The sequence below is a fragment of the Schistocerca nitens genome, chromosome 7 (assembly GCF_023898315.1).
Source record: "Schistocerca nitens isolate TAMUIC-IGC-003100 chromosome 7, iqSchNite1.1, whole genome shotgun sequence".
Lineage (NCBI taxonomy): Eukaryota > Metazoa > Arthropoda > Insecta > Orthoptera > Acrididae > Schistocerca > Schistocerca nitens.
This window is the reverse complement of record NC_064620.1, coordinates 522,358,540-522,378,937: the sequence shown is the minus strand read 5'-3', so window position 1 is coordinate 522,378,937 and position 20,398 is coordinate 522,358,540. Positions and strand designations below refer to the sequence as shown.

Sequence of the window (20,398 nt, the reverse complement as noted above, 5' to 3'; positions counted from 1 at the left end):
AGAGGTAGGCGCAGGGAAGGAATACGTGGCGGGTCGCATCAAACCAGTCAGAAATTTGAAATTTATGGAAATTGTTTGACCTTAGTGGGATGATAGGTGTTCCCTGCGTGCTTGTACGGTTGCGAGACCTGGACCGCGAAAGCCAGTGACAATGACGCTTTCGAGATGTGATGTTGGCGGAAGATGTTAAGCGTTCCATGGACAGAAAGAAAAACCATTGCTTCCGTTATAGAAGAAGTTGGCATCACATTATTATCGTTTGTCGGCCAAAGATACTTCAGTTCCTTTGGCACATTCTGAGAAGAGAAGGAGATAATTTAGAAAAGACCATCCTACAAGGCAAAGTCGAAAGCAGAAGATTACGAGGAAGACCGGTAAGTAGGTTGCTAGTTCAAGCGGAGAAGATTACCGGCCAACCTCTTCAGAAGATATTAAGAAGAGGTGAAAATCGCTGTGGATGGAGACGTCTAGTCGACAATTCGGTATGAATGACGAACTGAAGTCATGACAGTTCAAGAGCGAGTAAACCGACTGATGATGATAATGTCTCTTTGAAATAGAATTTACAGGCAATCTACTTGTACTATTCTGAAATTCTAATCTGAATGCCTGATTCTCTCGTGTAGTGCCCTACCGGCGGATAATACTTTTCTGTGAAACATCTTGATTGTATTTCAAAATGACATGCGTCAGAAGCTTGTCGGTTAGTAGAGTACGTGAATCTAGTGAAGCATTCCAGCGACCTGCAGTTTAGCGTTGTATATGAACCGCAAAGCGATATCGCGTTTTTCACTCGGCAGGCGGTGTCATAGCCGTTAGAACTCCAGCCGAAGATGAAAAATGCAAACGTGATCCGCTAACGTGGAGATATTTCATGTAAATGACGATGGCGTTGTGTCTGAGAGTGAACTGATGTTTCTACTTTAATGGCGGACGTATAACACCAGCGGTAACCGATGCAGTCGTGTCAACGCAAACAACACGTTTTAAATGTTTGAACGCTGTGTGGGATTGTGTAATGCTGTGGCACAGTTTTACATAACATTCTTCCCTCTAGCTTACTACAAGAAAATAAAACGTTGTTTTTCCCCACTAAAAAAACCGCGGACATGCTTAGTTAGTAACTGCTGTACACCTTAGCTGAAAATTCATGAGTAGCTCGCTTCTTTTGTTTCTTAGCTTTCAGTAATGAGTAACAGTGTATTGCAATGACTTGTAAAACTCCAGAAAAGGAACACTCAGCACCATGTGACAGTTACTGTGTAATCTGAAAGTGTTCATCGGAGCTGGAAATGTTTACGAAAGTAACAAAGAACTTTATTCAGATTTGCACATAATATAACACAGAAACAAATTTTCACAAGAAGATAATTAATCAATTATAATTCTACGATATACAGCAAGAAGTCAAGAAGGAAATGCGGTTTCCTCTGAGTGATTAACACATTAACTTGTATGTCACTAGGGGGTACCCCCATATATGACTAGTCACTGGAACCAAAACGCTCGACTTCTGTAGGATGACTGTTCAAATCTCTGTCCGGCCATCCAGATTTGATTTATTCGTGGTTTCCGCAACTCATGTCAGGTAAATGCTGGGATGATTTCTCTGAAGAAAGGATGGCTGATTTCTTTTCTCACATCGACCACAGTCCTTGTTCTCAGTCTGCAATGACCTCGTTGTGGACGTGGTTCTAAATCTGAATCTTCCTTCCGATACAATGGCGCACATATGGGTTCTCCATTCCGAGGCTGCACCATCCGGAAACAACGTGCTATAAATACTATATCGATGGATAGATATAGTGGAGATACTCTACGCTTGAAACTTCCTGCCAGATTAAAACTGTGTGATTGATTTTTCTCATTATGGGAATACTGAAGGGCATTCTATTTTATTTTCTAAAAACCATTCAAAGGCCAAGATCACACAAAAATTTTTTTTTATTGAAGACAACCGCTTTCAACAGTCTTAGCTGTCATCTTTAGATCTTAAACATTTTTTTGTAGTAAACCATGTTCATTTTACGCTGACCTCATGTACTAGATGTCAAGTGGATAAAATCCACCACATTATAAACGTTTGCCGTCGCTAAAATATTTCAGACCACACAGCATCTTTTATCAACTAAAACTGAGTGCCGGACATGTACTCGATCTTGGGACCTTTACCTTTCACAGGCAAGCCATGGAGCTACTGAGATATCCCACGACGAATCACAACCCTATCTCGCAGCTTTACTTCCGCCAGTACCTGATCTAGAACCTTCCGAACGTCACAGATGTTCTTCTGCGGCGGCAGTGAGAGCTGGTTGTGAATCGTGCATGGAAAGCTCAGACAGTAGAGCACTTGATCGTGAAAGGCGAAGGTGCCGGGTTTGAGTCCAGATGGCTCACAGATTTGATTTTCCAGGAAGTTTCAAATCAGTGCGTACTGCCCCGCAGAGTAAAAATACGTTCTGGATACTCTGTACTTCTCCGATTCGCAACAAACGAAGGTCAATGTCGTCCGAAGAAGCCTCGTTGCATCAAGACAGCACATTTCTCCACACAGCAGGAGCAATACTACGCAGTGGATTGTTTCATATTCATCATATAACCCACGCTTAGTGCAGAGAGACTGTCACATTTTTTGTCTGTCGATGACACGCTTCACGGCCCCAAATTCACCACAACGTTATAGATCTGGCATCAGGGGCAACGCAGAACATCATTTCCAGCAGGGACATAGGATGCAACAGATGTGTGGAGAAATGAAATGTTCATTTATACCCAGTGACTATTGTTTCAAAAGCTATAAGGAAATTATATAAATATAGCTCAAAAACAGGCTGAAGTTCCTGGACAAAGACTTGTAATCTCTGTCAACGAGTTCATTGTCATTCGTTGAACGTGACTGACAATCATCAAAGCTTGTTCTGGACAGAGATCGACACACGCATCTGGTGTACGACGAAGCTGTCCAGTTGACGTATATAGAGCATACCGTCCCGGAAATCATCTGCGAGTGGTGCAGTACATTTTTATTTACGTGTATGAAGGTTCTGTACCGAACATAATCATAACTACGAGACTGGGTCTACAGTTTCCTTGCCACCTTTGAGATCCCTCAGAATATCCTCCAGCGGTCGTCCTTTCGTCTCGGGCAGCGTTGAAAGCCCGATGATGGAACACGCGAGGCAGATAGCCGCGAAGAACCAGAAGGTGCCGTGGACGCCCATGGCCTCCGACATGAGTGGGTAGAGCTTGGTCATGAGCGCCGCCGACCCCCAGATGGCGCTGAAAGCCAGGACGGACGCCACGCCTCTGACGCGAGGAGCGACGATCTCTGACAGCAGTATGTACGGCAGCGGGCCCAGGCCGAACGCCATCATCAGCAGGTAGACGGAGAGGCACGTGACGGGCAGCCAGCCGATCAGCGAGACGTCTACGTCGGTCTCCGTCCTGAGGTAGAAGTACACGCCCAGCACCGTCACCGAGACCCCGACGCACACGTTGGAAAGTAGCAAGATGACGCGACGTCCCAATCGGTCCATGAGCGGCGCAGATGCAACACCACCAGCCACCTGCCGGGAACACACATATCGCGTCCTCAAATAACAGAAGTGACAAAATTCGATGTTTATCAGTAAGAATCAAAGCAAAATGGCATACAGTCCAATACCTCTAGAGAACACTTTTCATAAAAAGGAAAGTGGAGTGTAACATTACTCTTCAGGACAATGACTGGTCCATTTTCATTTAATTGAAGGGTGAGGGTTAAGAGGGTGGGTTGGGCGCGGAAGGTGGTGGGGGAGGGGGGGGGCAGAAGGAGGGTGGTGGCAAATGGTGTCGTTTTTAGATTCACAATTCGTCTTCAAATTTTTGACTTGTGATACGCACAGTTCTGTGAATTTAATCGTTAAATCAGGAATTGAAGGGTGAAATGACTGTTGGAAACTGGAGAAGGGAAGTTTACGCCTTTCAGCTTTCGCATATCCTCACATTTAATCCAGTAAGAAACACATCAACGTAAGTGATATATGAAACATGTAGGTATTTCCAGGCTGGAAACATCCCCCAGGCTGTGGCTAAGCCATATCTCCGCAGTAGCCTTTCTTTCAGGAGTGCTAGTTCTGCAAGGTTCGCAGGAGAGCTTCTGTAACGTTTGGAAGGTAGGAGACGAGATACTGGCAGAAGTTAAGCTGTGAGTACCGGCCGTGAGTCGTGCTTCGGTAGCTCAGGTGGTAGAGCACTTGCCCGCGAAAGGCAAAGGTCCCGAGTTCGAGTCTCGGTCGGGCACACAGTTTTAATCTGCCAGGAAGTTTCATGTAGGTACTGTTGAAAAATTTGCTATTCAGATAGAGGCGCTGAACTTTTTAGATAAATAGGATGTAGTTAAAAATTAAGTAAACAGTAAAGAAACATAGTATGTTAGTTTTTCAGCCTGACATTGTGTGACAAAGTAAGTTGCACATATCCTGGATGAACACTTCTGAAGAGCTAAATGGAGTTGTGAATTCCGCAGCCACTCCACACAGCAGCTATGCCAGGATTTTCTACTATAACAACACCACAGTAATCTAGATTTGTAAATGCTGAGGTCTGTAATTCTACAACCGTTCAAACATCTCTTCGAACTGCTCTCCGAACAGCTTCTTTATATTTCTGAAACGTTGGAGAGGTGGTAGCTTCCTCTTACACGCTGCAGCTGTGTGATCCGTCCAGTTTTAGGCTTTCGTCCACTACCGTTGTTACTATGGTCTTCAGTCCGAAGACTGATTTGATGCAGCTCTTCACGCTAGTCAGTCCTGTTTAAGCATCTACATCTCTTCATAACTACAGAACGTACATCCATCTGAACTGTTTACTGTCTCCCTTACAATTTTTACTCCCCATACTTCCCTTCATTACCCGACTGGAAATTCCTTTATTCCTGAAGATTTATTCCACCAACTAATCCACTTTTCTTGACAGGTTGTGCCATTTATTGCACTTCTCCTAGATTCGATTTCGTATCTACTCGTTAGTTATTCAAACTACACATCTATTTTTCAGTATTTTTCTGTAGCATCACTTTTCAAAAGCTTCTATTCACTTAAGCCGGCCGTGGTGGTCGAGCGGTTCTAGGCTCTTCAGTCCAGAACGGCGCGACTGCTACGGTCGCAGGTTCGAATCCTGCCTCGGGCATGGATGTGTGTGATGTTCTTAGGTTAGTTAGGTTAGTTCTAGGGGCCTGATGATCTCAGATGATAAGTCCCATAGTGCTCAGAGCGATTTGAACCATTTTCTATTGTCTGAACTGCTTATCGTTTACGTTTCACTTCCATACAAGGCTAATTCCAGACAAATACCCACAAAAAATATTTCCTAACACTTATATTTATGTTACACGTTGACAAAACAAACTCCTCTTTTTCAAAAACGCTTTGCTTGCTTATTACCTTTTTTGTTTTTGGGCCACAATCATGTAATAATGTTTGAATCAAATTTCCGCAGTTTGACTGTACAACTTCTTTATGTTATATTACTATCATGATTTCAGCCGTAAGCCATTGTCAAGTACAACACTGATAAAAGTTTTGTGCAAGTGCATAGAAAATGAGAAGGACTCTATTTTTATAAATATCCAATCATTATATTAATTGTGCATTTCTTACTTCATATTTAATGCATTATATCTCTTCCATAACATATTGGTTACAACACATGGTATTTTAATGACCATATTTATGTACAACACACAGACGCAGTCTATATTAAGATTCGACAGATGGTTGTTCTCTGTCACCGTTATAATTGTTCTGCATTGCACTGATGTATGGATGTTTCTCATTTAAACCAGTATATGATGTAGGGTACTCATTTCGGCACGATGTCATACTTTCGTGCTGTAAGCATATTGTTTACACCTTGTATTCACAGATAACACATTCTTCCAAACATGTTCTTACAGATGTACTCACAGATAACACAGTTCTTCCAAAGATGTGTGGATTATAGAACATAGACTTACAACCTACAATGTTCATGTTTCAAATTATGTTCACCTCACATGTAACTAATGCACTGATGTTCATTCTGTGGTTCGATTGTTTTATGTCTGGAAACATACATTTCTGTGGTTTTGAACTAGAATATCAAGTTCAATAGGATCTTGACAATGACTTCGCTTAACAAAGTCTAATTATAGCCAATATGTAAGTAGTATTATTTCGATAATTTTTATTCTGATGTTGAGAGGGCGTACTGATGCTAAATTTTGGCCCTTCCCACATTCTGTGCATTTGTACAAACTTAAGAATGGGTTAAGCCTAAATCATGATAGTAATATGAAATAAGGAAGTTGTATACTCAAATGGCGAAAATTTAATTAAAAAAAGCTTTTCTTGCTGTTGCCAGTCTACATTTGACATCCTCCCCACTTCTGCCATCATCAGTTTGCTACACGAATAACAAAACTCATCTACAATTTTCAGTGTCTCATTTCTTAATCTAGTCCCTCCAGCATCACCAGGTTTAATTCGATTACTTTTGATTACTCTAGTTTTACTTTTGGTCAGTTATAATCTCATTTCAAGACACTATTTATTCCTTAAAATGCTCTTCCAAGGCCTCTGGCGTGTCATGAGGGAATTGGAATGTCATCGCAAACCGCAAATGTCTCATTTATTCTCCCTGAACCTTAACTGTCCCTCTACATTTCCTGCTGTTTTGCTTTACGGTTTGTTCATTGTAGAGATTGAATTACATTGAGGCTAGACTACAATCCCGTCCCCTCGTTTCTCAACCACTGCTTTCGTCTCATGTCCTTCAACTCTTATAATTATAGTCTGGATTCTGTAGGGGAGACCGGGACGGAATGAACTACCGGGGGAGAACGGTCTCGGAGGTCTAATTTCGTCTAGAGCCGCTACAGTGCTCTCAGAGTGACAAGTGTTTATCAAACCTATGTCTGTTACGGTTTAGTAAGGTTGGAGCTGTTGTAACGCGCCAGTCACTTAGTCTGCATACAAAAAATGAGCGATCTCGCTGGCTTGTTGTAACCTAAAAGACCATTTCCATTCAAGGTAAATCGGTCATAGTTTTTTCTTCACAATCAACGTGTAGTCCTCCTACATCAGCATGTTCTTATCTATCTTTGTGTACAATGCTGTTGTAAAAGAAGTGTTAACATTTGTTACCGTATATTGTCTCAACAGATTTGCGTTTGGGGACAGTGTGGTGTACTGGTATAGTCTGTTGTGCCCCGGTCGCCTTTTATTCTTCATTTGATGAATTCTACTGCATGTTGTGCCTTTCTCGTCTGCAGATGGTACGTCTTTATTTACGGAAATCGGAGAGATGAAATTGGTCCACGAAAAATATGCGTCCATCAGTAACTCCACTGCGTCAAGCTTCCCTAATTTTAGCCTGGGAAATGTTACTCCAATATCCAGAGCTACACCAGGAAAGAAACGAGTGACAAGAAAGAGAAGTAAAACTGTACCCTAGCATCATCTCTCTACATCATTGCGCTACAAGAAGCGGTAAAAAAGTCCTGGGAGCTAAAGAAGCTAAAGAGAGTAGAGAAAGATTAGGCTGCTAGCTCGAGAAGAAGAAAGTGAAAGGAAAAGGAAAGGCTCTTCAGTCAAAGAAGAGGAAGACGTAAGAAAAAGAAATTGACCCCATACAAAATGAAACATCCGAAGACGACGAAGATGCGGCACGTACATATTGCAGGAAATTATATTCCACTTCAGTTGACGGATGGTTCAAATGGCTCTGAGCACTATGAGACTTAACATCGGAGGTCATCAGTCCCCTATAACTTAGAACTCCTTAAATCTAACTAACCTCAGGACATCACAGACATCCATGCCCGAGGCAGGATTCGAACCTGCGACCGTAGTAGTCGCGTGGTTCCAGACTCAAGCGCCTAGAACCGCTCGGTCACCGCAGCCGGCAGGTGACGGATGGATTGCTTGTCAGAAGTGCAGGCAGTCTGCTCATAACTCATACACTGGTGTAGATGGTGAGGACGTCGAAGCCCAGCTTACATGTAAGATGTAGCATATAAAAAAAAAAAAAATAAAAAAAGCGGGGTTCATTCCACCCTGTGTACTGGGGGGAATGGACTTAAAAACTCTTTCTCAGTTTATTGCTGTAACAAACCAAGTATGATAGTTTATGTTATTAAGTTTTAGATAAAAGGTTCCTAATTTTTCTAAAAAAAAATTCATTATTCAGCCATTTTGATCCAAGCGTTAGGCGGAATGTTCCACTCGGTCTCCCCTACAAGCTGCGGATAACCTTTCGCTCCCTGTATTTTGTCCTTGGTACCTTCAGAATTTGAAAGCGTGTATTCCACAGTACATAGTCAAAAGCTTTCCCTAAATCTATAAATGCTACAAACGTAGATAAGTAGTATCAGTTTTGCCCTTTGTGTTTCAGGATTTATCCCGCAACAAGACTAATCTTGCCCGAGGTCGGCATCTAACAGTTTTTCCTTCTTTTGTAAACGATTCGTCTCGGCGTTTGGCAAGCTTGACGTTAAACATGGTTCGGTAATATTCGCACCTGTCAGCAGCACCTGCGTCCTTCGGAATTGGGATTAGTACATTCTTCTCGAAGTCTGAGGATATTTCGCCTGTCTCATATATCTAACTCGTGTACACGCCGGCATCGACCGCAGCAGGGTGGAACACGTACCTGTAGCAGACCTATGACGATGGCCGCGAGCTCTGGCGAGAGAGAGCTGCCGGACTCCTGGAAGATGAAGACGGCGTAGTTGACAACGGCGAAGAGGCCGCCCATCTGCTGGTTGATGGCGACCACAATGACGAGCGAGATGCCGACCAGGCTGACGGCGGAGCACAGTCGGCCGCCCACCGCCGCCCCATGGGCTGCGCCGGCCCCGCCGCCGCCGCTGTTGCTATCCCTGCCCAGCGACGCCTCCAGCCGGGCCATCTCGAGCTCCAGTTGGTCCTCCGTTATCCCGCGGCGCAGCCAGCGGAGGGACTGCACAGTCGAATACGTTGTCTTTCATATCATCCGTGTTCAGCAAAATAACCCTCGACTGACGGAGAAAGGGGGACATAAAAGCGGATTAGCACTGGCAAAAAGGGCACTCCTTTGTAGTGTTGTAAAATGCCTGGCCACTTATAAGTCGGGGCAAATTATCAAGATAAATGCCTGGACAAATGACCAAAATTCATAAATGACCAGGCATTGATGACTTTTACAGATTAATTGATAAGCGGCGCTTATAAAAGAAATTAAGCTGATATTTTGTGGTGGAAAAGGTGTTTTGCAACACTGCTACTTCAGTGGTTGGTAACCAAGTTGAAACAGCTGTTTGAAATTTCGGGGAGAGTTATTAGGGAAATAAATTGGATTGTAAACATAACTTTTTACATCGCTAATGAGGTCACTCACTGGGTTAGTACGTAATAAAAAAAAAGAAAACGGCACTCAAGTACAAAAGTAATCTTTCAAATAAAGTATTGTTTATGTTAAGTAGCTAGCCTTTAGGTACTATTTTTATTTATACTAAGAAACAGCAAAAAATTAAAAAGTTGTTCTCAACCGCTGTACCTAATGCAAGCACTTTTTTTTCAAATTCTGAGGGCACTTGAATCACTTGTTGGTATTCTTCCCCGTTTTGTCGAAATGTGACTGTTCCTCTTCCGTAAATCAATATTTACAAGATACTCGTTTCCAGTTTAAAGTGAAAAAGTTCCAAGCAGGTCATTTTTCCTTAACCTTCTTCCAACTGTTCAATAGCCTACTGTCTACAAAACTGTAAATAACACGAAGCTCACGCAGCTCACTCAGCCACATAGAGATGAATGACTCTGAGGCGGACAGACCAGTGCTGCCAGTTCCAATTAGCTAAATAACCCACAGAATTTCATGAAATCCACTCCTGGAAATGGAAAAAAGAACACATTGACACCGGTGTGTCAGACCCACCATACTTGCTCCGGACACTGCGAGAGGGCTGTACAAGCAATGATCACACGCACGGCACAGCGGACACACCAGGAACCGCGGTGTTGGCCGTCGAATGGCGCTAGCTGCGCAGCATTTGTGCACCGCCGCCGTCAGTGTCAGCCAGATTGCCGTGGCGTACGGAGCTCCATCGCAGTCTTTAACACTGGTAGCATGCCGCGACAGCGTGGACGTGAACCGTATGTGCAGTTGACGGACTTTGAGCGAGGGCGTATAGTGGGCATGCGGGAGGCCGGGTGGACGTACCGCCGAATTGCTCAACACGTGGGGCGTGAGGTCTCCACAGTACATCGATGTTGTCGCCAGTGGTCGGCGGAAGGTGCACGTGCCCGTCGACCTGGGACCGGACCGCAGCGACGCACGGATGCACGCCAAGACCGTAGGATCCTACGCAGTGCCGTAGGGGACCGCACCGCCACTTAACAGCAAATTAGGGACACTGTTGCTCCTGGGGTATCGGCGAGGACCATTCGCAACCGTCTCCATGAAGCTGGGCTACGGTCCCGCACACCGTTAGGCCGTCTTCCGCTCACGCCCCAACATCGTGCAGCCCGCCTCCAGTGGTGTCGCGACAGGCGTGAATGGAGGGACGAATGGAGACGTGTCGTCTTCAACGATGAGAGTCGCTTCTGCCTTGGTGCCAATGATGGTCGTATGCGTGTTTGGCGCCGTGCAGGTGAGCGCCACAATCAGGACTGCATACGACCGAGGCACACAGGGCCAACACCCGGCATCATGGTGTGGGGAGCGATCTCCTACACTGGCCGTACACCACTGGTGATCGTCGAGGGGACACTGAATAGTGCACGGTACATCCAAACCGTCATCGAACCCATCGTTCTACCATTCCTAGACCGGCAAGGGAACTTGCTGTTCCAACAGGACAATGCACGTCCGCATGTATCCCGTGCCACCCAACGTGCTCTAGAAGGTGTAAGTCAACTACCCTGGCCAGCAAGATCTCCGGATCTGTCCCCCATTGAGCATGTTTGGGACTGGATGAAGCGTCGTCTCACGCGGTCTGCACGTCCAGCACGAACGCTGGTCCAACTGAGGCGCCAGGTGGAAATGGCATGGCAAGCCGTTCCACAGGGCTACATCCAGCATCTCTACGATCGTCTCGATGGGAGAATAGCAGCCTGCATTGCTGCGAAAGGTGGATATACACTGTGCTAGTGCCGACATTGTGCATGCTCTGTTGCCTGTGTCTATGTGCCTGTGGTTCTGTCAGTGTGATCATGTGATGTATCTGACCCGAGGAATGTGTCAATAAAGTTTCCCCTTCCTGGGACAATGAATTCACGGTGTTCTTATTTCAGTTTCCAGGAGTGTACTTGAAATTACCAGCCCCTCACTCAATTTTCATCTAATACCTATTTCCAATAATAGCAACAACACAAATATTTACTTAGAACAGCCGGCCGCGGTGGCCGTGCGGTTCTGGCGCTGCAGTCCGGAACCGCGGGACTGCTACGGTCGCAGGTTCGAATCCTGCCTCGGGCATGGGTGTGTGTGATGTCCTTAGGTTAGTTAGGTTTAAGTAGTTCTAAGTTCTAGGGGACTTATGACCTAAGATGTTGAGTCCCATAGTTCTCAGAGCCATTTGAACCATTTTTTTTTACTTAGAACAGCTGGAATTAGAGTAAAAAAAAGGTTATCCCTAATGATTTTAGTTGGGAATGTGTCACGTAGCGGTTCCAATTCGACAATTCCAAGAATCGTGAATTCTCTAGGAATCGACTAGTATCGGAATGGAACGATTCCAGCATCTTGCACATCGATTCTTTGTTATCAAATCTTCTTTATGTTAGTTTCCTCGTTTTATCTTCACAACAGTACAGCCATACGAAAGTAGATAAAGAAAGGAGTAGAACAAAAAACTATACTTTGTCTCAAATGTCACTACAGCTGACAAGAAATTTTTTTTTTTTTTTACTGAAAACAGTTTAACGTTTAAGGGTACATTTGTTATGAAGAAACACATGTCAGCAGTTTAATGCATGCGGTAATATTCTTTTATCAATAATCATTCTTCAATAATATACAGATATTTGACAGTGATTACATTAGAAAACGATGACCTAAGGACAATGTTTTTTTACACCGGATTATCACTACACAGCCGTTCAACGCGGTGTGTTTGTACGTATGTACGTATGTATGTGTGTGTGTGTGTGTGTGTGTGTGACAGAGAGAGAGAGAGAGAGAGAGAGAGAGAGAGACCAAAAATGAAGAGTGGAACTGGTAAAAAAGGACGTTATAAATGATAAGTAGCTCTCAGCAAACCGCGCAAAAAAAAGAAATGCTTCTCTCTTCTTTCCTTACGTTCTTAGTAATAAAGGTGAGTGTAAACATTTACTAACCTTTAATATCGGGAGTATTATCCCATTTCCCTATTTTAGTTGATAATTATACATTCTAGCACGAAAACTTTAAAAAATGCTTTTTTTTTATAAATGCCCAGATTTTGGGCATTTAAAACTGCTTTGCGCAAATTCCCGGGAAATGCCCTTTTACATATGTCCAGCCCGTGGGGAATTTTCCTGGCCCACGTCACCACTCCTAGACAAGAGAACTTTATTAGTATCAAACACAGAACTTTATTTGAGGAAGGAATTTCTGAGATAGTACGTTTGGAGGACAGCTTTGTATGGTAGTGAAACATGCACTACGGTAAAACCGGAACAGAATAGATTCGAAGCGTTTGAGATTTGGTACTACAGATGAATGTTGAAAATTAGATGGACTGATAAGGTAAGGAATGAGGAGGCTCTGCGCAAAGGAACATATGGAAAACACTGACAAGAAGAAGGGACAGAATGGTCGGACATCCGTTAAGTGAAATAACTTCCACTATACAAGATGGAGCTGTACAGGGTAAAAACTACAGAGGAAACAGAGGCTGGAGTACATCCAGAACATAATTGAGGACTTCGGTTGCAAGTGCCACTCTGAGATAAAGAGGTTGGCACTTGATATGAACTCGTTGTGGGCCACGTCAAACTAGACAGAAGACTGATGACTCGAAAAGAAAATGTTCATTATCTTTAAAAAATAATAGTGTTATATAAAGTAGGTGGCGGATAGCAAAAATATCACTTAGTTACTTAGTTGGTTTATGTTATGTTCCAAGGATCGTATTGCACGATAGATCGTAATGATGTGTAACAAGTCATTTACATTCACATTGCAAACTGAACTTAATTTTTTTTTCAAAGAAAGAAGATGTACAAATAAAGAGTTAGTAAGTCCTACCCACCACCTTTCACACATTACAGTAACAGAAATTCTTCTGCGGAATAGGAGGAGTTGCCAAGGTGACCGAGCGAGGTGGCGCGGTGTTTAGCGCACTGGACTCGCATTCGGGAGGACGATGGTTCAAGCCAGCGTCCGGCCATCCTGATTTAGGTTTTCCGTGATTTCCCTAAATCGCCTCAGGCAAATGCCGGGATGGTTACTTTTGAAACGTCGCGGTCCACTTCCTTCCCCATCCGATGGGACCGACCAACTCGCTGTTTTGTATCCGCCCCCAAATCAACCAACCAACCCGCTTGTCACTGCCAAGGAGAAAATTTATTAGTTTTTTTTTCAAATTTTACTTCTATGTCTGTCAGTATTTTATATCACGTGGTAAGTGATCAGAAATATTTGTGGCTGCATTGTGCGATCCTTGTTGTTATAAAGACAGCTTTAATGTAGAATGATGAAAGTCAGTTTTTCTTCTGGTATTGTAATTATGTACATAATTGTTCCTTTTGAACTGTAGTGGATTATTTACAACAAATTCCATATGTACTATATGTACTTTGAGGCAGAAGTCAGAATGCCCAACTCCGTAAACAGATGTCTATCAAATGATCGTGGGTGAGCGCCACATATTCTTCTTACAACGCGTATTTGCGAAATAAAGGCTTTCTTTCTTTAAAATGAGTTATCCCATAAAGTTATCCCATAAGACATTATTGGATGAAAGCAGGCAAAATACAACTTACTGATTTGTCTCTCTCAAAGATTTGTAGTGTCATCACACATGCAGGATGTCCCCCGGAGGAATGTTCATTATCCTGGGAGATTTTTTAAAATGACGAAATAGTGCGACAGTTAATCGATCGACAATTCTTTATTGTATACACTACCGCTTTCGATACAATTAAATTTACGTCATCTTGTGTAAACTGTAATAATGAAGGTATTGCGTTAGAAGACAGTGGGAATGGATCCTCAAATATAAAATGTCAGGTAAGGACTACGCAGCTAAAATTCCTAAAATGAATTAACATAAATTAAAAGATAGAACAGGACGTTACTTACATCATTCGTATGGCACACGCATGCTACATTTATAGTATGTAACGAATATCATTGCCTGAAACAAAAATAAAACAGCTAAATATCAATATCTAGCTTTCTAATCCACTCCAAAATCATTCCACGTGCCCTAATAGCATCGAAGGACACACTCCTCTGTTACACGTCCGATAAATTGTTTCAGTGCATCACGGCCACAACTCGGAGAATCCATATACCCCATTTATAGAGCAAGTCATAGTACCTTCCACATCCAAGGCGGGTGCTATTTAACTCCAACCACAGTTTCCTTTCATGTTCGTCGCCAGCAGTATCACTGTTATATTTCTCGAACCATTCCCGCTCTGGTAATTTGACAGTTGTTGTTTCAGAGATCTCTTACTTTGCTGTTACTTGTAACCTGCTGTTCAGCGTACAGTAGTGGCGGCTGTCTCGAACGCAGCCTATTTCTTCGTACGACAAGGACGTCGTGATAAATGGGTAATTCCTTACTCTCTGGTATATTATGTGGTAATCTCAAAGCAAGGTTTCAATTTGTAACGGAACATATTAAAGGCTTTACTTTAATGAAGTATGCGATCCCTTCCAAATTCAACCAGTTTAACGAGTATTTATGATTATAGAAAAGTTATTGTGTATGTTAACAATGATTGCACAACATGTCTCCATAAACAGTCAACCCATTAAATTATACTGAATAACTGACCCATACAAAAGTTAATATCACTTGATCACTGATACAGCAAATGTCATCATGTAAAAACACTAAGTTCATCTTAAATAATTAATATGAAGTACGAAAAATAGTGGCCAACATAGGTATTTTGGATCTCCTTAAATAAAAATCACCCAGTGAAACCTATTTGTTCACTAGGAGCGTTTTCACTCAGTATTCACGTAATCAATCCTATTTTAGACGAAAACCAATGTAATTCTTCATAATTCATGTTACTTACTTATTTATGCAAATTAGAGAAATCAATTGACAAACTTCTAAAAAACAGCCTTTTTGTAACAAAGAATTATTCTGTCAAGTCAACAAATCTGTCTGTCATGTTAATAACATGTTAAATTATGTCACTCGATGCAAATTAATAACTTTTCTGCACAAATTATGATAACAGATGTACATGTGACTCATAAGCTATATCTCTTTTTAGTAGTTCTTTGACAATGTTATAAATACAAGCAACGAGAAGGGTCGAGAGAGCAGTCGGAGGCAGTAGGGCAGTCGGAATGTCACTTTGGTGAAGTGTGTTTCTGTGTTATTGTTTGGCAAAACAAGTCAAAGAACATGTAAAGGAAGTACTACTTTGTGTTGTGTTATGGTCTTTGGTGGACAGTGGAATCAATATGGCCACCAAAGTAATAAATGTTTGATGTTTACATACGTGTTGGTTTCGCTCGTTCTTTATCATCAAAAGCACATGAAAAACACGGAACCTCATGTGTTTACCCTAGACAACCAAATTTAGAGCCAGCATCAGCAACGAGACACCGCAGCGATCCAGCAAGCAGCAGCGATTACTACAATACAATATTTTGTAATGGCGCCAACCTAACATCAAGTGCTAACAAGCTCCGTAAATGGGAGTGAAATAGTGCGTTTATCAGCAATTAGCAAAAGATATCTACGACGACTTGTGGCGGTCCATTTACAAATTCTGAGAATCTGTGGTGGATAGATATTGCTTAGCAGCGGAAGCCAGTATAAAGGAGTGGTCTGATTGTACCAGTTACATTCGGGAGGACGACGATTCAATCCCGCGACCGGCCATCCTGATTTAGTTTTTCCGTGATTTCCCTAAATCGCTCCAGGCAAATGCCGGGATGGTTCCTTTGAAAGGGCACGGCCGACTTCCTTCCCCATCCTTCTCTAATCCGATGAGACCGATGACCTTGCTGTTTGGTCTCTTCCCTCAAACAATCCAGTCCAATCATGTACCAGTTATCATGTGCATTGTGTTGTTGAACTGCACATCGATGTGGCTGGTATGACAGCTATTGCGTGAAGCACATTACCCTGCTCCCGAAAAAACCAGTGCCAGAGCCAGCGTACGCAAAGCCTCCACTGAAACCCAGTAGGTTGTGTCACACAGTCTGTGAATGATGTTGTCGCGATTTTTTGTCTTGGCTGATGAGTTTTCAAGAAGTTTTTAGTAAGATACAGTGCGGTCGAATGTGATACCAAAATACTTGGAGTACTTATTGTGACGGAGAATATTGCCATGAGATTGTACCTTGAGCTCATGTTAGCTTGTTTGTTGTTAAGGTGAAAAGTACACACCTCGCTCCTACTGGTACTAGGCTTAGGCGTCCATTTTTTGAAGTATGAGTTAAGGGCCGCTAAGTCCTGTGTTAATGTTCCCTTTGACTGACCAAGTTCTTTTGATTGACAAGCCATAGCGTTAGATACAAATAAAATCACTTAACCATCTGCGGTCATTCTCATCCCAATGTTGTCATGGAACAAAAGGGGGACCTAGACAAACCCGAAAAAAAGGACATCATGACCGGACAACAAAAGCAATCAGAATCTTGAAATACGTAAACTGCAATAAAGAGGCGAAGAGAAATCTCATGTTGCGTGGAATTACTTACATAAATTCCATAAAAACCGTTTCCTCAGTGCTGTACGACCGGGAACACTAACAGCAAAACCATGTACTGTAATAGTAAATGCTAGCCTTCAGTACTGAGGCCGCACACGACCCCTAGCGCAGGCGCGTTATGATACAGATAAGTTCAAATGTTTAAATGTGTGTGAAATCTTATGGGACTTAACTGCTAAGGTCATCAGTCCCTAAGCTTACACACTACTTAACCTAAATTATCCTAAGGACAAACACACCCACCCATGCCCGAGGGAGGACTCGAATCTCCGCCAGGACCAGCCGCACTACAGATAAGTGATTAGTGAACTGTTTAAACTTGAAAATCGGGGAGTAACAGCAGAAAGGAGACGGAACCATCACAACACTGGAAATGTTACCTTTCACGCACACCTTAAGTTTCCAGAATAATGTCAGTGCATCCATTAATTGCATCTAGAGGATGAAAATGAAGACTTCTTAAGATTTCAACTTCTTCCAGGAAACTGAGTATCCGACCTTTCTCTGCACTGTGTAGAATAGTTAAATTATCGCTAACCTGCCGCAGCTGATGCTGGATATCAATAAATCGCATTGTCAAAGCTGACCTAAAATTGGCCAAGACTTCGTGTTGTTTAAATCTCATATGAAAATGCCGCCTGTTTTGTCAGTGTATCTGCTCTTACACAACTGGCTTCTGTCACAATGAGTGCGATACACGCCAGGATAAACGTAAGGATCCTCTTTGAAAATGTAACGGTCCCTTAACGCAGTGCTCAATTTTTTTGGTATGAAAAATGTCGGAGCTATGTTGGCTGACATCGGTTTCTGTCCAGTCCTGTGTGATATGTATCCATGATATGGAAACTTACAAAACCTTTTCTTTTTCTCCACTGGGTACAGAGCGATTCTCTTCCATGCACCCTCGCGCTCCACTCGGTCTTTTTAATCCAGTATCTCAATCATAGACCCCCCGATATCCGCTAGGCGCAGCAATATACTTGATTAGACCGAACTCGCTTTCATGTGCCTTTGATGTCCGGTGAACATTATTTAACCTGTGTAGGAGGGCCCGGAAGGCTCTAGTTTCACATTTAAAAGGGTGTTTCGACGTTACATTCAGAACTAAATAATCCGTAGCCTCTTTTCTATGCATGTCAAACTTTACCTTGCTTTCAGTTGAGGTATGTGACAGGAACGATCATTCGGAGCAAAAGAGTCTAGTAAACATGTACTTTAGAACATCTTAAGAGCTATGAGCACTTCTTGATCTTCGATACCGTGAAACAAAACTCTACTGCTGCAAGCTCTTCGCTTTCCTTATTTTTGGAGAAGGTAGAGGTGAGCAAAGCAAGAAAAAATGTGCAGTAAACACGGACTCTGATATGCATGCCTCATGAGCTGTGAGCACTTTTTTGAATAGAAGAAACGTGTTTCACGGCAGCGAAGATGAACAAGAGCTAAAAGCTTTTAAGGTATGCACTTTAGAGTTCATGTTAACTGAACTTTTTTCTTGGTATGGTCCATACTACCATATTCTCCGAATATGGAAAGCAAAGAGCTTGCAGTAGGAGAAATTTGTTTCGCACTATAGAAGACGAAGAACTGCTTATAGCTCGCAAGGTATGCATGCTCTCAAGGTATGCATATTTACTGAACTTTATTGCTTCGATTGATCGTTTCTGTCATATTCATGAATATTGATCTTTCCTCTGGGTCACCCCGGATACATATCAAAATCTTTGAAAAAATCGGTTTTATACTGACACGAATTATCTGAAGAATGGTGCAAAATTGAGACGACTCACCTCAGGGAATATCAGTTTGGGTTCCGGCAGTAATTGAAGAGACGCTGACAGCTGCGAATCGCCTTCATACTTTGATGCTTGATGTGTTCCCTGACGGCGATGTAGTCTTTCAGCAGTATAACTGAAGATGTGCGCGGAACAACATGATGACCCTCAAATGTAAAAACTTAGAGATAACTGTTGCCATCTGTTGCTGGAGACGGAAACTATCGAAACTAACATTAGTCTCACCCCTAAATATCAATTAGGGGTGAGACCAATGCCAATTTTGATAGCTCCCGTACCCAGCAATAGATGGCAACACGTATCTCTAAGGCCTTACGTTTGAGGGTAAGCCCGTTTTTCCGCGCATGTCTTCAATTGTCCGCGTCTCTCAGCCGGACCGTGCTACAGTGGTTTGAGGAGAATTATAGTGAACTCGCTTTGATGTCTCGGCGATTAGTTTCGCCTCATGTAAGTTCTATGAAACCCTTATACGTCGCTATCGACCATCACAGCATACGCAAATCAGCGGTCCGTTATTTACGCGAATTGCACGACCTGTGCGTAGACATTTAATGCCACATACCTCTACAAACTTATCAACAAATTATCGGATCCCTGATACGCTGTATCAGTGATATATTTCGTAGCAAAGACGGACAAACAACTTATTAAGCAGATGGTCATAACTTTTGACTCATCGTTGTTTATATAAGATATTTGAAGGAAGGTCTCTGATAGATTATATAATGGTAAGACAGACGTTCAGGAACCGGGTTTTAAATTGTAAGACATTAACAGGGGCAGATGTGGACTCTGACCACAATCTATTGGTTATGAACTGTAGATTAAAACTGAAAAAACTGCAAAAAGGTGGGGAATTTAAGGAGATGGGACCTGAATAATCTGACTAAAGCAGAGGTTGTACAGAGTTTCAGGAAGAGAATAAGGGAACAGTTGACAGGAATGACGGAAATAAATACAGTAGAAGAAGAATGGGTAGCTTTGAGGGATGAAGTAGTGAAGGCAGCAGAGGATCAAGAAGGTAAAAAGACGAGGGCTAGTAGAAATCCTTGGCTAACAGAAGAAATATTGACTTTAATTGATGAAAGGAGAAAATATAAAAATGCAGTAAATAAAGCAGGCAAAAAGGAATACAAAAGTCTCAAAAATGAGATCGACAGGAAGTGCAAAATGGCTAAGCAGGGATGGCTAGAGGACAAATGTAAGGATGTAGAGGCTTATCTCACTAGGGGTAAGATAGATACTGCCTACAGGAAAATTAAAGAGACCTTTGGAGAAAGGAGAACGACTTGTATGAATATCAAGAGCTCAAATGCAAACCCAGTTCTATGCAAAGAAGGGAAAGCAGAAAGGTGGAAGGAGTATTTAGAGCGTCTATACAAGGGCGATGAGCCGGCCGGTATGGCCGAGCGGTTCTAGGCGCTTCAGTTTGGAACCGCGCGACCGCTACGGTCGCAGGTTCGAATCCTGCCTCGGGCATGGATGTGTGTGATGTCCTTGGGTTAGTTAGGTTTAAGTAGTTCTACGTTCTAGGGGACTGATGACCTCAGATGTTAAGTCCCATAGTGCTCAGAGCCATATGAACCAAGGGCGATGTTCTTGAGGACAATATTATAGAAATGGCAGAGACTGTAGATGAAGATGAAATATGTGATATGATACTGCGTGAAGAGTTTGACAGAGCACTGAAAGACCTAAGTCGAAACAAGGCCC

At 42.7% G+C, this 20,398-nt stretch overlaps 1 protein-coding gene across 1 annotated transcript in view; it reads right to left on the bottom strand.

Annotated features, from left to right (window-relative positions):
• Positions 1-1,336: 1,336 nt before the first annotated feature.
• LOC126195731 (facilitated trehalose transporter Tret1-like) overlaps positions 1,337-20,398 on the bottom strand; it is a 59,608-nt gene continuing 40,546 nt past the window's right edge. Inside the window, exons 4-5 of the mRNA XM_049934360.1 lie at positions 8,671-8,979; positions 1,337-3,566 (exon numbers count right to left, since the gene is read on the bottom strand). Coding sequence (XP_049790317.1) covers positions 3,066-3,566; positions 8,671-8,979 — 810 coding nt within the window. The 3' untranslated portion in view covers positions 1,337-3,065. The remainder of the gene's footprint in view (positions 3,567-8,670; positions 8,980-20,398) is intronic.